Below are 16,869 nucleotides of genomic sequence, written 5' to 3' on the forward strand. Positions count from 1 at the left end.
ACAGAACACAAAAATGAAATGCAAGTCTAGATTAACAAAAGGGTTGGGTGTAATGCTTAGAAATCTATAGTGTGAGGTGCTTCAAGTTTACTTAGCATTAAATATGAATGTTACAGGTCAGACTTATTTACTGTTACACTAGTCTTACTCAACACTACATACTTTGTTAATCATAAAATATATTCACTTTTAATTTCAAATCTATGCGCTGTTATTTGGCCAAATTGTGAGTTTTCTGGGATTCTGTAACACTTCTCAAGTTAAATGTGCTTGCACTGGGACATATGGATTCCAAACACAAATAGTTATCACATGGCTTTTTTGATATGGATTGATATTTTACTGTTAAGCTTCACTAATCAGAGTATTATTTTTTTGCTTCATATTTTGAAGTAATTACCCATTTGGAGGAATTTCTAATTAAAGTATGCAGATGGAGGTATAGACAGCAATTTTCCAGGGCAGTAAAATCGCAATTACCAGATATTAATGTTGTTTTTCAGACACAAATGGTGAAAGCTAAGTGCACTAGATGTACCCTCATGGTTTCCCTTTCATTTTCTGTTATATTACTGTATTATTGGATTTTCAATAAAGACAAACTTCTTGAAAAATAAATCACTTTAACCAAAACCTCCAAGATCTATAGGCATAAAGGAAACACTTAATATAAAATATCAGACTTGGAGTGACAACAAGATCTTCTGACCAAGCATTTAGATGGTTGGTACTTCAGTAACACAGAAAAAAATGCACTTACTTGTATCTGCTTGGCTGCCTACGCTGATGTATCTGTCATTGCCAGAAAGTGCTGTTTGATAGTACGTTGTCTCTTCCTGCTGAGGAATCTTAGCATTCTTTGCAGTAAGGAAAGCAACAGCTAACTCCAAATTCCCATTGCTATCCTTTAAATGTAACAGAATAAACATATTGGTATGCCATCTTATAACCAACAAATTAGGGCAGAGCTAGCTTCCAAGACTAACCCAAATTACTTTACACCTGCACACAATGCATACAATTTCATGATTAGAAACTTACCATAAAATTATTTACACGTAAATTAAGTCGCACTAAAGAAGGTGATAGATTTGTGTACAGTCCCACTAGTTTCAGCAAAAGAACTCTCTACGACTGGAAAACCAACAGAAATTAAAAGTGCTTGACTTCTTGTTGGATGATACTCATAGTGTTTAGTTCTTCCAAGAAGAATTTAAAATTAAAAAAAATAGTTGAAATAAGCAATCAGTTAAGCAGAGTAGAAAAATTCTAGTCATCAAATGATGTCTGATGCAGGTGCCTAAGAATGTTGACACACACCCATGTCTTCCAATAAACCAGTTGCTTAAAATTTATTCTGATGACTTGGAATTAATAATATTTTGCCAGCCCAGAGGATAATTTGATAACACTAAGGCAAAAACTCAAAGTATACATGCCATACTACAAGCATTTGGTGAACTAGCAGAACAAAAAGTCCTACAAGATTGCTATTTCTGAAAGAAGGCCATACTTTCTTTTACATATTTGGCTTAAAATATTTTGAGATGAATCCACTTTTCTGTTATACACATTCCCAAGTAGCAAATCTAAGAGTAAAACAGCTTACAATTGATAAAAGCTGAAAAGAACAGAGAAAGCTGGTAAGATTTTGTGTCCATCTATGTGGTTCTGAGACACGCCTTTTCCCTGCTCTAAAGTTTAGTAGAGACTGTAATAAAAGATACTTTCCCCAACTGAACAGCAAGAGACAGCAGGGTCTTGTGCAGGTGGAACCTTAACCAAAGAGATCTTTTCTTGCCTGCATTATGCATTGGTGAACTGGCAACATGGAGTCAAAGGTCAGCATCTCAGACAGATGTCAGAAAGGTTTTCAGCATGGTATAATAATAATAAAATAAATAATAATAATAATAATAATAATAATAATAATAATAATAATAATAATAATAATAATTTATTATTTGTACCCCGCCCATCTGGCTGGGTTTCCCCAGCCACTCTGGGCGGCTTCCATAGAAACAAAAAAACACTAAAATATCATACATTAAAAACTTCCCTGAACAGGGCTGCCTTAAGATGTCTTCTGAATTTCAGGTAGTTGTTTATCGTTTTGACATCTGATGGGAGGGCGTTCCACAGGGCGGGCGCCACTACCGAAAAGGCCCTCTGCCTGGTTCCCTGTAGCTTTGCTTCTCACAATGAGGGAACCGCCAGAAGGCCCTCGGCGCTGGACTCAGCGTCCGGGCAGAACGATGGGGGTGGAGACGCTCCTTCAGGTATACTGGGCCGAGGCCGTTTAGGGCTTTAAAGGTCAACACCAGCACTTTGAATTGTGCTCGGAAACGTACTGGGAGCCAATGTAGGTCTTTCAAGACCGGTGTTATGTCGTCTCGGCGGCCGCCCCCAGTCACCAGTCTAGCTGCCGCATTCTGGATTAGCTGTAGTTTCCGAGTCACCTTCAAAGGTAGCCCCATGTAGAACGCATTGCAGTAGTCCAAGCGGGAGATAACTAGAGCATGCACCACTCTGGCGAGACAGTCCGCGGGCAGGTAGGGTCTCAGCCTGCGTACCAGGTGGAGTTGGTAGACAGCTGCCCTGGATACAGAATTGACCTGCGCCTCCATGGACAGCTGTGAGTCCAAAATGACTCCCAGGCTACACACCTGGTCCTTCAGGGGCACAGTTACCCTATTCAGGACCAGGGAGTCCTCCACACCAGCCAGCCCCCTGTCCCCCAAAAACAGTACTTCTGTCTTGTCAGGATTCAACCTCAATCTGTTAGCCGCCATCCATCCTCCAACCGCCTCCAGGCACTCACACAGGACCTTCACTGCCTTCACTGGTTCTGATTTGAAAGAGAGGTAGAGCTGCTCCATATACACAGTATTTCTTAGTTAGATAAAGTATTTTACAAGCATGTTTTCATCAGCAGCATTATTTACAAAAACCATTTCGGAAGGCCCTTATATTTCCTAGTCCCCAGGGTATGGTCTGATGGTACAAAAGGCCACCACCTTGCTGAAACTAAGGCAGACTATAGCTGGTGAATGCCTATATTTCTAGTACCTATAGGCATTGACCAGATGAAAAAACAAAAACAAAGGTAAGATACAAAAGGAAGGTGTTTTTTAAACCAGCCTTTGCCATACTTTACATTATCTGAATTCCTCACCTCACTGAAGGAAGCAAAAACTTTCTGTCCATCAGAAGGAACCTTATTTAGATGCAGAGAGATATAAACACAGAATTATATTTGAAAACCACCATACCTTCAAGGCTTGCTGCAGTACTTGGGTGTCATTGATGCCAGTGATCTCTCTTAGCTGATTCAGAAATGTCTGCTGGTGCTGAAAAATAAAAAGCTGGTCAAACACCGAAGACAAATTATGGCAAAAAAAACCCTTTCAGCTTGTGGAAAGAGAAGATTTGTGATGATATTTCTATTTGTATGTGAAACCATGTATTACGGGAGAACCTGGAGAACACGTATTTGCTTAAGATGAAAGAAAATACTTCTGTGAGAGCTAAAGAATTAGGGGACAGAAAGGGGTTCAATTCAATCTTCCCATGTCATTATACCATATTAGAAAGTGAGCCTTCAAAGCATAAAATAGTGCCCTAAATACAAAAATACCGCACAGTGTACTACTGTGAAAGCATGGGCTAAGCCCATAAAGGCAATCATTGTTATCTCGGGATCTCAATATTTTAAATACTGCAATACAGAATGCTCTTATTTAAGTATCACTGCCCATAAATATATATTGTATAGAATCTAACTCAGAAATAGCTAATATGGTGCTTTCCAAGCACTGTTCAACTGCAGCTCCCAACATTCCTAGACCCTGGCTATTTGTCATGCTGGCTGATGGGAATTAGAAGGCAAACAGCACTGGGGGTAGTTGGTACCCCCAGTCTAACTACATATGTCAAGTATGTCATGTATTTTAATATCATAGGCAACCATCTAAAAATGAACTGGTATTGTCAAGTAACTAGGAAATCTCATGAAACAGCCCTGGAAAGTAATTGTAAAAACAAGCAAACAAATAGGAGCTTTAATTTTGGTTCATATATTTCAATTTTAAACATGACATAAGACAGTAAATAAAATAATATCAAATCGTATTGGCATATTCCTTGCAAGAAAAAGAAAAACTATCCATATAAGGTTAAAGGTAAAGGGACCCCTGACAGTTAAGTGTAGTCGCGAATGACTCTGGGGTTGCAGCGGTTATTCAAGACCATATACCACCTTTCCAACATAAAAGCAATGTTCAGGATGGCTCACAACATTAAAAGGAACCCCACACCTAAAAGTTGTGAAGCACAGTGCCCTTTAGCTTCACAGAATGCATAAACAGTGGCACTGAGCACGCTGAACTGATCAGATGGCAATACACAGGTACTGATAAAAAAATACCTTTGAAAAATGTTGCATTAATAAAATACAAGCTGCAAGTTGTAAAACAGTGATGTGGACAGTATAGAAGTACCAACACACACAATGGTTTTGGACACTGTTATAGGAAATACAATATTTCCACTATCCATGTGCCTAAAACAGCGACTGCATAATATGTCAGCACAAAAGGAAGGCTGATATGGAAACACTGAAAACTTAGTTTTTAAAAAATCTATCCTACTGGCTTTAGTGCCTGCAATTTTATACTGTATTTTAAAACCTCATGAGCTGAACCTGTCAAAAATCACTGCTGATGTCACCAGATAACAAAGTACGAATATGTGTGCAAAATTTATTATAGTTCTTCAGGGAGAGGGCAGTCCCTTACACAAGTACACTTAAGGAATTATATGAAGTACTCAGTGTTAGGCTCTTACCCAAAGCTTATCTGGCCACAGCATAACCAGCAAAGAAGAAGTTCACTAACATAATAGCAGGGCTTAGCTACAATCTAAGTCCAGATCCCAAGAGTTGCTTCAGGTCACACAACGGATTGCAGACAAGCAAGTGGGATTTTTAGGTTTTTTCATTTAGTAGAAATCCCATCAATCTCAAAAGCAGTTTTCCTCTGCAGGAAAGGGGGCTGCTGTTAAAAATAAAAGTAAAATAAAAAGCTTACTGTCTCCTTGGGCTCAGAGAAGCAGTTGCATGACTCTATGGAACCTGGCTTAAGTGCTTAGATAAGGTAATGCTTAAAACCTACTGCCATGCTACTACCATGGCTGCTGACCATACAAACTTAGAATCTGACAGCTCCATTTCACACCTTTTGCAGTGGGAGAGGTCTGTGACTTATGGTGGCAATGTGTGCATGTATTATAAACAAACAAGCCTTTTATCTTTTAAGAAGAACTGTCCTTTTCCCTGACCTTATTTTGTACTGTTTGGGAAATGAGCAGTGTTATCTGTTTAAGGCTACTCAATCATTATGGAATCAGAAACAAAGGCATACATTAAAAGCCCTCAAAGTGTCATTGTGATGTCTTGTTTATGCGCTTCATGTCACAGTTACTTCTGTTTGCTGTGTACGTAACTGCTTCCTGTGCCTTGTTTAAATTATTAGTTCCTCAGGAACTAATTGTTAGTAAAGAATTTCCCAGCATCCAGGCTTGCATAAACAAAGTTATGAAGTACCTGGCATGAACTCTACAGCTTCCCCACTTTTACGGCTTTACATCTAGCTTACAGATTTACATCCCCCCCCCCCCCATCAAGCCTTAGCATACAATAGAAATCCAATTTCTCCCTTTTTAACATAATATATTAAAGGGTGCACTTTATGCAAAGGCGATACTAATCAGCATCTGAACTGATAAATAAAAATAGCCAGGTAAAGTGCCAACACAGCATGAGGGTGCCCTATGGCGTTTACTTTTCCAAGCTAATTCCCATTCTGTACTTTCGGCTGCCAAAACCCCAGACTGTGGATGTCAACTGTGTTAAGTGGACATTTATCCCTTCAGAACTGGAGAATCACCAATGTTCCCACATAGGCTGCCAAAAGAGAATCATTAGATGCTAACTATTTTCATTTGGACGCAGCATGAAGCAGGGTCAGAGAAGTGACAGAAAACATTACAATATGTTCAGGTTCTGAAAACAGACAGAACACCAACTTCTGGGGAATAGCAGAAGAGTGCAACTGTGCTCATGTCCTGCTGGAGGCTCCTGGCTGAGAACTGTGAGAAACAGGATGTTGCATTCTATAGGCTTTTAGTTTGTTGTACCATGGCCCTTAACATGCTTATTTATTTAAATGTATATACATTTTCTTGGATTAAACAAATGTCATTATTTATTATTAATGACAATATAAGCTTTCACGGGTACATAAATTTCATTATTGCAACTATTACGCCATGATTTAAAGTATATCAGCACAAACCTTTTCAGTACTTTTTAAATATCTGGTTAGCAATTTGCTGTTTTCTTCTTGTTGAGATTATAGGAATTATAACAATTTCTACAGTAATGACTATACAACATGTCAATCTAAATACAATTCCTGCCCTAACATGCAAACATTCAGAAATACTACGTGGAACACAAAGCTCTCAAGATATGGGGCTTTACAGGAGTTGCTTAAGCACCTGTGAGCACTTAGAAAAGAATGCTGTGATTACTAAGACCCAGCATAGGTTTCTCAAAAACAAGTCATGCCAGACAAATCTCATTTCTTTTTTAATACAGTTACAAACTTGGTGGATCGGGGAATGCTGTGGACATAGTGTATCTTGATTTCAGTAAGGCTTTTGACAAAGTCCCCCAGGATATTCTTGAGAAGAAGCTGGTAAAATGCAGACTGTATGAGGTAACTGTTAGGGGGATTTGTAGCTGGTTGACTGACTGAACCCCAAAAGTGCTCATTAATGGTTCCTTGTCATCCTGGGGGAGGGGGAATGACAAGAGGGGTGCCACGGGGTTATGTCCTGGACCTGTTGTTCAACATCTTTATAATCATTTGGATGAAGGTATTGAGGGGGTGCTCATCAAATTTGCAGAGGACACCAAACTCGGAGGAATAGCCAAAGCCACTGAAGACAGAACTGGAATTCAAGATAACCTTAAAAGATTGGAGAACTGGGCCAAAACTAAGAAAATGAATTTCAGTAGGGACAAATGTAAAGTTCTACACGTACACTTAGGCATATATAATATAAATATAAGATATAAATCTAAGATGTGGAACACCTGGATTGCCTGCAGTCAGATGGGGAAATCACCAGAATACATGGCAATTTGCCTTGTTTGTGTGGAAGGGCATTTCCAGTCACACATTTGAATGCTGCCAAATATTTTAACCGACTGAAAACATTTCTACAATTCTGACAACAACCATCCTCAAGTCAACAATGCTTCTAATGAACCTATATCAAGCAGTCACACTACTGCAGTATTCATGTTGTATTTTAGTTACCTGCATATAAAATCTTGTTCACATCAAACACTGCCAAATTCCATCTTTAACTGCTGAATGACAACTCTAGCAGAGAGACTAATCTACCATAAGAGCAATTCAGATTTATACAATTTGAAATAAGATGACATATCCCATGTTACAGCAGGACACTGAGTGAACAGTGAACAATTCTGGCATTACAAGGCTTATGTAAAATTTCACTCTCTTGGGCAACCTAGTCTGACATGCAAATAAAATTATAGAATGCAATACTATTTGCCTATCTACAGAATTGTAAAGATTAGTGTCGTTCACACTCGGCCATTTCTTTTCAAATTGCTAGGGTTGGAGGATATCACAGCATTCTTGCCAAAATGATTATATTCCTCACTATGAATTTTACAAGCCAATAAAAATATACAGTAAAGTGACCAAACATTATTAATTTGTACTTTTTTCATAGAATCACTTTAAGAATCAGTATTGTCAGGCAGATACATGGTAAAGCATTTGAAGAATATGAAGCAATAGGATTAAGACAAATTCAATATGGATGCTAGTCAGTATACTATTACAAGCAGTGACCGTTACAGGTGAGTACAATTCAGGTGTGACTGCTGATGTGCAGGTCCTTTTGGACCCAAAAGAACAGGTCCAAAATGGATAGCAGAACGGGGTCGGGGCAGGGCCATAATGGGGTGGCATGGGCTTTCATGCACCCCACCGACACATGCGGGGGTCAGGAACTGTTGCCTGTAGTATTAAATTTGGACCAAATTATAAACTTTATCTATAAAAACCAATTTCCCATGCACTCTGAACATGTGTACTTAGTTTGTGAATTAGTAAGCATGTTTCTATATGTAGATTTTAATACATATAATTTAAACTGTATTGACATGTAAAATGTGAAGAATTGTTGGTATTCTTTGTTATACAAGAAGCCCTTTTGAACCTTAGTATATAGAATAGTCTCAGCTCACTGACAAACACCTTTTGTTTATCTCTTGTTAACCAAAACAGAGTTTAACTGCTTTAATCACCTCATTAAACTAATCTTGGTGAATCCAATTTTCAATGTCCGTACACCTCCAAAAGCCACTTTAAGAGTTAAATGGAATACAGATATCAGCAGTTTTTTGCATGGGCAAAATGACCCCAAGATTAAGCTACAGTTATCTTACTATAATGGGAAAGTGTGCAGTGTAGTGGCAAAACACGTATCCAATGCCCAATGATTTGAAAGGAGCCATCCACATATTCCTCTACTTGCCAGTGAAAGGGAGTTGCAGTTCCTTATTATTCAAGACCCAAAACAGTAGTGAAATACAGAGTAATGAAATATGTGGCTGCTAGGACAGCCTTTAAATCTATGGACCTGTTTTTTCAATTATTTGTTACATTTATATTCCACTTTTCCTCCAAAGAGCTCACGGTGGTATACATGGTTCTCCCCTCCAAAATTTTATCCTCACAACAGCCCTGTGAGGTAGGTTAGGCCAAGAGGCAGAGCTTGGCCCAAGTCACCCAGTAAGCTTCATGTCTGACTGTTGTCTCCCAGGTCCTTGTCCAACACTCTAACCATGCTGGCTCTCTACCTGTAGATATGTCTCTAGCGGCTCACCATACTGGAAGGCAAGACTATCATTTACATGTTGTACATTTGTAATTCCATGCTTCTGGTGAGTTCCACACGTGTAAACAAATACAAAAGAAAAAAGGAAGCATCTTGTCTTTTGTTCTCCTTTTCTTGTTCTTTACACATGTAAACAGGCAAGGGTAACCTCACAACCTGATCACGTCAAAGTACACACCGAAATGCAGGAAGTGTGCAGATGGGGAGGCAATCCCTTCTCAGCATATAACGACCCAACACAAGTGATACAGAATACTAACCCTACATTAATCAAAATTAATTTCTTGAAAGCAAGAGACCAGTTCAGGGTGGGCTGCAGATTTTAAACTGCTTACAAATGTAATATTTCTATTAACAAACCTAATGTTTTAATATACAAAGCAGGGTGATTTAATTCAAGACCTGTGCTCAACTTATCTTTGATTCCCCAGATTCCAAAATATTTGCGGATTTAGAGATGAATTTATTTTTAAAACACTTTTAGTAAGCATGTTTTTCTGGAGCTGTGTGACTAACCCTTTACAACTAACAACAAAGAAATGCACAACTGTGAGATAAAGAGCAAGCCGTGTGTGTGTGTGTGTGAGAGAGAGAGAGAGAGAGAGAGAGAGAGAGAGAGAGACCCATCCACATTTTATTTCACTTCGCTCACCAACACTGCAGGGCTATTTTAGACTATGCAGAATAGATAATGAAATATATCTTGAAAATCTACAATATGTACTACACCAAGGCTGTGTGGGATGCTGACACAACTTTTCCATTACAGTAAAATAACTATGGTTTATTTATTATGGAGAGTTCAAGAACAAAAATTAAATTAAACATGATTTTTTAAACCGTGTATTCACCAAACCGATTTAAAATTAAAATATCACCCCACCACCAGCGCCACTTACCCTGCTAGGTTTGGACAATGGAACAAGCCAGACTTGGCTTGTTTTACTTGTGGTACGACAGCGGTAGAAGTGGAGGAACAGCACAGGAACATTTGAGCAGCAGGCACCAGCACACTACTTATTCACATTAAACCATAGTTTGTTTTAAAAGATGGCTTACTAGCATGACATTGTGAATTAGGCCTAAATCATTCTCATTGTTATCAACACTTTAAAATAATGTTCGGAGTATATCATAATCTTTAGGGTTTAAATAGTATTTTTCCTGGCTTAAAGTGCTTCAGAGACATTCTCTGCGCACTCGGCCAAACAGTCAGGCTGAGACTGAGTGCTGGTAGCCTACCTAAATTCATTCAGCAAATTTACTGGTGAACCCCTCTCCATGATAAGAATCTACTGGTCATCATGATACTCGTGCCATCAGAATAGAGCCTTAATGTGAAGACTGTGCAGTGATCTACATGCATAAAACCAACAGGCATCTTCCAAAAACCCATCCTAAACCCAAATCCAAAAAAGTCCCATGACAATCGACAAATGGTAACGGGGGCAGTTCCATGAAATCTAGAAGCCCCTAGTCATGGACCTTCACATGGGTGGTGGATACAGATTCAGTCATTCTGACTCAAGGAATGAGGCAGCTGAGTAGCACAGCAGCTGTATCCGTGACTGAGCAGTCCTATTTAGGATCCAAACCGGTCATCCTGAAAAGCTGGATGCCATCCTATCAGAGACACATGAGGAAGGTAAAATTAATCTACTGGGTGATTTTAATCTGTGGCCTGGGAGTATTGAGAAAGAAGGAATTGGCAACAGCAACCAGAACGGAATCTTACTTCTGACTATATGTGCAGTGCACAACCTTGTTATTACCAACACACTCTTTCAACAAAAATATTAATTTAAAACATCATGGAGGCACCCTCAGTCTGTGCATCAGAACCACTGGCGTCTCTTAGATTATGTAATTGTCCAAGCAGAAGATCGCCATGATGTGCTCTTTACCAGAGCTATGACAAGTGTCAAAGACTGCTGGACAGATCACTGATCTGTCACAGATCACGTTCCACAAAGGTTTTCAAGAGTATACCTCAATGCAGGCTTCAAGGAAGGAAACCAAGGCACAAAATGAACACTCAAGCCCTTCAAGTATCTATTAAGCGGGATTTTTCCTTTTGTGCCTGCTTTTGATTCCCTGCTTTTGAATCCCAGATAACATCAAGGAACATGGGATTTGAAGACGCTCGGACTCAGAACGAAAGGGATAAACGTACTAAGAGGAAGGTACGTTTGGCAAGCCCTCACCATGATCAACTCCTGCCCAGAAACCTATGTCTCCACTGTGGAAGGACATGTGGATCCTGAACTGGCCTCCACAGTCACTTACGATTCACTGTTAAGACAGTGTTCATGGAAGACAATCTTACCCGGCTATGAGTGATCACCAAAGAAGGTGATCAGGGATTTTCAACTCATAGCTAATCCAAAAGACTACACAATTTTTGTGACAGTAAGAAAATTAGTAAGCCACTTCTCCAGGATCTGGTGATATACCATTCATTTATACAATGGTACCTCGGGTTACATACGCTTCAGGTTACATACGCTTCAGGTTACAGATTCCGCTAACCCAGAAATAGGACCTCAGGTTAAGAACTTTGCTTCAGGATGAAGTACCTCAGGTTAAGAACTTTGCTTCAGGATGAGAACAGAACTCGTGCTCTGGCGGCGCGGCAGCAGCGGGGGGCCCCATTAGCTAAAGTGGTGCTTCAGATTAAGAACAGTTTCGGGTTAAGAACAGACCTCTGGAACGAATTAATTTCTTAACCTGAGGTACCACTGTATAAGGTACAGTTTTCTAAATCTCAGAAAGCAATTTTTTTTTAATTTAAGAAGGTAAAGAACATTTTATTCTTGCTCTGAGTACACTTAAATATTCTGTGTTTCATAATTCAGCACGTGTTTGCAAGGTAGGAAAATCTAAGCCAGCATTCTGCCAGTAAAATACGTTTCCACCTAAATACTAGGAAGAACTTTCTGACAGTAAGAACTGTGGAACAGACTGCCTTGGAAGTTGGTAGACTCTCCTTCAATGGACATTTCTAAACAGAGGTTGGATGGCCGTCTGGGATTCTTCAGTTGGGCTTCCTGCACTGCAGGGGTTGGACAGATTACCTTTGGTCCCTTCCAACTCTACAATTCTATGTTTCTATGAAAAATAAATTCAACTGAAAGGTAAGAGCACAGTTATAAAGCCAATATATATCACAACTTGTACCCAAAAAATGTACAGCTGATGGTACATATCTTTGGCAGAGTCGTCCGCGACTGGGCCTAACGGTCAAGGGTCCCTTTACCTTTATTCTCCAGCAAAAGTAGCAATAATGTAGAAAACAGCAAATAAACTTTTTCAAGTTTATAAATATTGTCATGTACAAATAAAAGACCTCTATAAAAAAGACACATTCATGCAGGTTGCAGATACTGTGAAATTAGATGGTGATCAAAGATAGTTCCCTACTACAGATCTGTTTACAAAGATCACAATCGCAATTAGTAACAGTTTCACATCAGGAAGGTTTAAAAGAAACAGTGAACACTATCAAATGGACTGCCACACTACCTCCTCCTCCATATAACTAGTGAAAACTGTCCATTTTAGAAAGATAAGACTCCTATGAGTCTTTCCTAAACACAAATGTGACTAATGCGAGACAAATTACTAGCATACTTTGCAGGGGGAGCCTGATGATCCCCGAGTACAATTAGGTAAAAGAAAGTATGTCAAGGCCCAACAGTGAAAAAAGATTCCTAATCAAACATCAAACTTACTTTTAAGAGAAAGCTGGGAAGATATCAGGCGAGAAAGAGAAAAACTACTGCTGCCAAATATTTTGTAAAAGGGAGGGCAAGTGTCTTTGCTTTTGTCTGCATTCAGTCAGTAAATTAACAAAATTTGGGTACAGGTTATAAGTAGGCAACAAAATGTCAGCGTATCAGCAGCCTGCTCAGGGTGGGAGATGGCGGGGAAGGAATCTTCACCACTCAATCTCACTATTAGAAGGAATAAGTGGAAACTGCAAATGTTGTTATATATCTTCCTCACTTCCAAACAGGAGTAGGTTCCAGCTAGCCAGCCCTGCTCCCCCTTCCAGAACACTATTAAACTGTAATGGATGGAAGCAGTGTACCTTACTCCCTACCCCACATTTCTTTTCCACCTGACAATAGTGCATGACTCTTTGAGGCCACTAAACTCATGTCCAATACCCACTGGCCTGTTCTGTGCCGCCTCCTTTTTAAATGTGTGTACAACTGCAAATCTTACGGTTCCCCTGAGCATATAATTATTTCCCTGTTGTTTCTCAGTGTCACAGTTTTGGATCAGCACTCACCACTTTGGTTTGTTACTAGAGGAAGTGACCATGATGATGATGATGATGATGATGACATCCTAGTGAATCATATTTTGTTGTACAGGCAAGACAGAAGAGCTGTGGTTCTACCTCTGTGACCTCTCTAAAAGCATAGAAACAAGCTGGCAGAATATGGCTTGTGTAGCTCCAGAGGTTCCACAGGTTTAGAGGGGGAAAGAGCAAAACTGAATGACTTTCAAGTTCAGAAATGCCAAACATTTATTTTATCCCAAGTTAGTTTATTTAAACATTAAAGAGAGACTGAGCCATAAATAATTTGCTTACAGAACTATGTGGTTAAAGAAATGATGGAAAGCTGTAACATCCAAGGCAAAAGCTTTTGCCCTGGCTGTCCTGGGCTTCTTCCACTAATATAACACAACCATGTGCAGAATGCTGGCAGGGACTGTGAGACTACAAAAGAGATGCTGAAAGAGGAGAAACCAAACCCAAGTATACTGGGGTTCCCAGTACAGTGGTACCTCGTGTTAAGAACCTAATTCATTCTGGAGGTCTGTTCTTAACCTGAACTGTTCTTAACCTGAATCACCACTTTAGCTAATGGGGCTTCCTGCTGCTGCTGCGCCGCCGGAGCATGATTTCTGTTCTCATCCTGAAGCAAAGTTCTTAACCTGAGGTAATATTTCTGGGTTAGCAGAGTCTGTAACCTGAAGCATATGTAACCCAAAGCGTATGTAACCCAAGGTACCACTGCATACTGTCAAAGGGGAAATAATTTTGAAATTCATACTTGAATGAAGCCAAAACATTTCATTTCTGACTATTGCACTCTGCTCTGTTGGACTCCAGAATAAATATATTTTATAGTTAGTACATTAAACTTACATTGTAAGTTCAATGTTTTCTCCACTGAGATTGAAGAACCAGCAGATATTTTAAAACCCCACTTCTGGAGCAAGAAGCATTGCATCTCCACACTTCTCTTGCCCCTCAGGATAAGTTTCCAAAAATTGTCATTATTCATGAGCATCTCTTCTCCAAGCAAACAGAAAAATTCATTGAAATACAAACGTCTCACAGGTTTGTAATGCCTCTTGCTCAATGATACCAGAATCTAAAATGCAATCTCTGCTAGAGAACAATTAAATTATATGCATGAGTGTATTTAGCTTTCATGAACTGTGTATACTAGATTTAGACTGTGGTGGTTTCCCTGCTTCACAGTAACACAAAAACAAATGCACTACTGGCACCAAGAAGGGCCCTTGTTCACAGCCATCCTAGTTCACAAACCTGCTAAAATGCACTACACACACAGAGCTTGAAAAGGGTGGCAAAATTGGAATGCCCTTTGAGACTCAAGGCTTAGTAAAATGCTGAAGATGTGAAGGAAGCTGAAGTTAAGGCAGGATATTGTAGGGAAGGGCTCCCATTAGGCATGCTCTCTTCTCTGCAATCAATGAGCTACCAAAAAAAAAAAAGCTTAAAGGAGCCAAAGCAACAGATTTTACAAGCAGAGCAAAGTCCCTTCAGTTCTTTCAACTACTGTTCAAAGAAACATAGAATGTATGCTCACCTCTCTTTGGAGAATTTCAATAATTTATCCCTAATTCTGAATGAATTTAGTATAAAGATTGTTAGTACATAATTACAGCAGCCTACTTCCATTATACAAATATACTAGTTCACTATAGATTTTACCAAATTATCACTTTATGCAGGACTTAGAATCATAGGATTGTAGAGTCAAAAGAACCAAGAGGGTCATCCAGTCCAAACCTCTGTAATGCATGAATCTTTTTGCCTAACGTGGGGCTCAAACCCACAGCCCTGAGGTTAAGAGTCTCATGCTCTACCAACTGAGCTATTAGAAAATATATTTAGCACATTTTAATCATGCTTCTTCTGACTGCTGCTTGTATGTTCTTAACTGGCCACAGATTGTGTTTTATTCACCTCTTGGTACTTGCAATCAAAAAGAAGAGATGGCAACTATAAGGAAAATCATTGTGTTATGATACAAAATCAATTCAGATATAACAAAAAATGAAGTTTCAAAAATGACAATTGTTTGGTACTTTATATAATACAATTTTTAAATCCTTCATATGTCAAAACATTTTACTTGTTCAACAATATTCTACCAGCTGTGTACACCAGGACATGTACTTAAAAAGACCAGTAATTATAGCAATAATTAAAGCCACTAAGTATACATTAAAGAAGTGTGTCATAGTTCTTAAGTACCAATTAGGTGTAAATATCTCTATGAATGAAAAAATGAAACATACACAAAATAGATGCACCTAACATATAGATCTGTTGAAAATGTGTTTTCAGTGACAACCGCCTTTGCTGTAGCAAGGAAAGAGACTGGAAGTCTGGAAAAGAGAAGACTTCTCTACCTCCCGCACCTGAAGCCAGCTGCTCACATGGAACTCAAGTGCAGCCGGTGGAATTTCTTGTGTACAAGAGCCAAACCTAGCAATCCATACATTCCTCAACAGGGCATCCTGCATGTATGATTTCTGGTCAGAATGAAGTGCAAACTGTCCTTAAGTGACCTATGGAGCAAAAACCAGGGAGATAACATTTCATACATTTTTCTAATACCCTGACCATAGCTGAGTGCAGAAAGTGACATTTTAAAACCCTAAACATATCAAATAACAAGCTATTTTACACCAATATCCTACCACTAATGTAGTATTTCGCTCTAGCTGTTTATGCTACTTAGTTCTACTTCCACTAGTGTTACACACAATTAAGAGTCTCCATACATTTTAACGGGATAAAGTACCAGAAAGAAGATACTCCTCAGTATGTTTCTAGGTGCTACCACAAAACACATGTATAGGGAAAGAAAAAACATAATCCTAATGTTCAAAGCTTTCACCATATCATGACCAGTTGGAACAAAAACAGCTCATCCCCAGGGGATTTGCAGTTTTCCTATGGGAAAACTTTATATGGAATGTTTTGCATGCTAAGTTCAGTACGCACACAGCATTTTTCTATGTTTTGCCCCAATTATAGAATTAGAAGATCACTTGGTCTGCAGTTCTATTGAATCCTGGCTTCAATAAGGCATGCTTCTGACTAGAAATGGCTAGGACTGCATACCATCAAGTCCTGAAGAATTTCTGTGCTACAGACTTACAGAACAAAGCTGCTTCTTCAAATCTGTAGTACAGAAACTCTTCAGGAACTAGTGATATGCTAAGGGGTCTTCAGCTTGAATAGCTGGGACAAAACTTACTATTTGCATCAGCATTCAATACAAAATTGTTGCATAGGAACTGCAAATCCCATGGGGACAACTATATTAGTGAGATGCTTTTGCTTATGCTTGTGTTATAGACATAGGAAAGGCCTATCCTTTTAAACTGTCACTGTCATGGTAACAACACCCATCATCTAATAATCTACTATTTAATGTAAACTGCAGGCACCAAGTATTTTTATTTAGGAAAAGATATACTGACAGCTACTAGTAGTAATACATATCTGACAACATTCTTTTGTGGGAGTTCACTATGGGAAAGAATTAGTCAAGCCGGAAGGGCATGGTTCCCAAGCACTATATGTTT

At 39.1% G+C, this 16,869-nt stretch overlaps 1 protein-coding gene and 1 long non-coding RNA gene across 7 annotated transcripts in view; one reads left to right on the forward strand and one right to left on the reverse strand.

The window, feature by feature from the left end:
- Positions 1-16,869, reverse strand: part of USP25 (ubiquitin specific peptidase 25) — a 94,478-nt gene that overhangs the window by 36,998 nt on the left and 40,611 nt on the right. For all 6 annotated transcript variants that reach the window (XM_083500688.1, XM_083500693.1, XM_083500689.1 and 3 more), the window contains 2 exons: positions 3,273-3,350; positions 761-905 (listed from right to left, as the gene is read on the reverse strand). In XM_083500688.1, the coding sequence (XP_083356814.1) occupies positions 761-905; positions 3,273-3,350 (223 nt within the window). The remainder of the gene's footprint in view (positions 1-760; positions 906-3,272; positions 3,351-16,869) is intronic.
- LOC310705851 lies at positions 3,294-8,117 on the forward strand. Its single transcript, XR_014525494.1, has 2 exons — positions 3,294-6,669; positions 7,899-8,117. It is a non-coding gene; the product is annotated as an uncharacterized lncRNA (long non-coding RNA).

This window comes from Podarcis liolepis, assembly GCF_965112155.1.
Source record: "Podarcis liolepis genome assembly, chromosome: 4".
Lineage (NCBI taxonomy): Eukaryota > Metazoa > Chordata > Lepidosauria > Squamata > Lacertidae > Podarcis > Podarcis liolepis.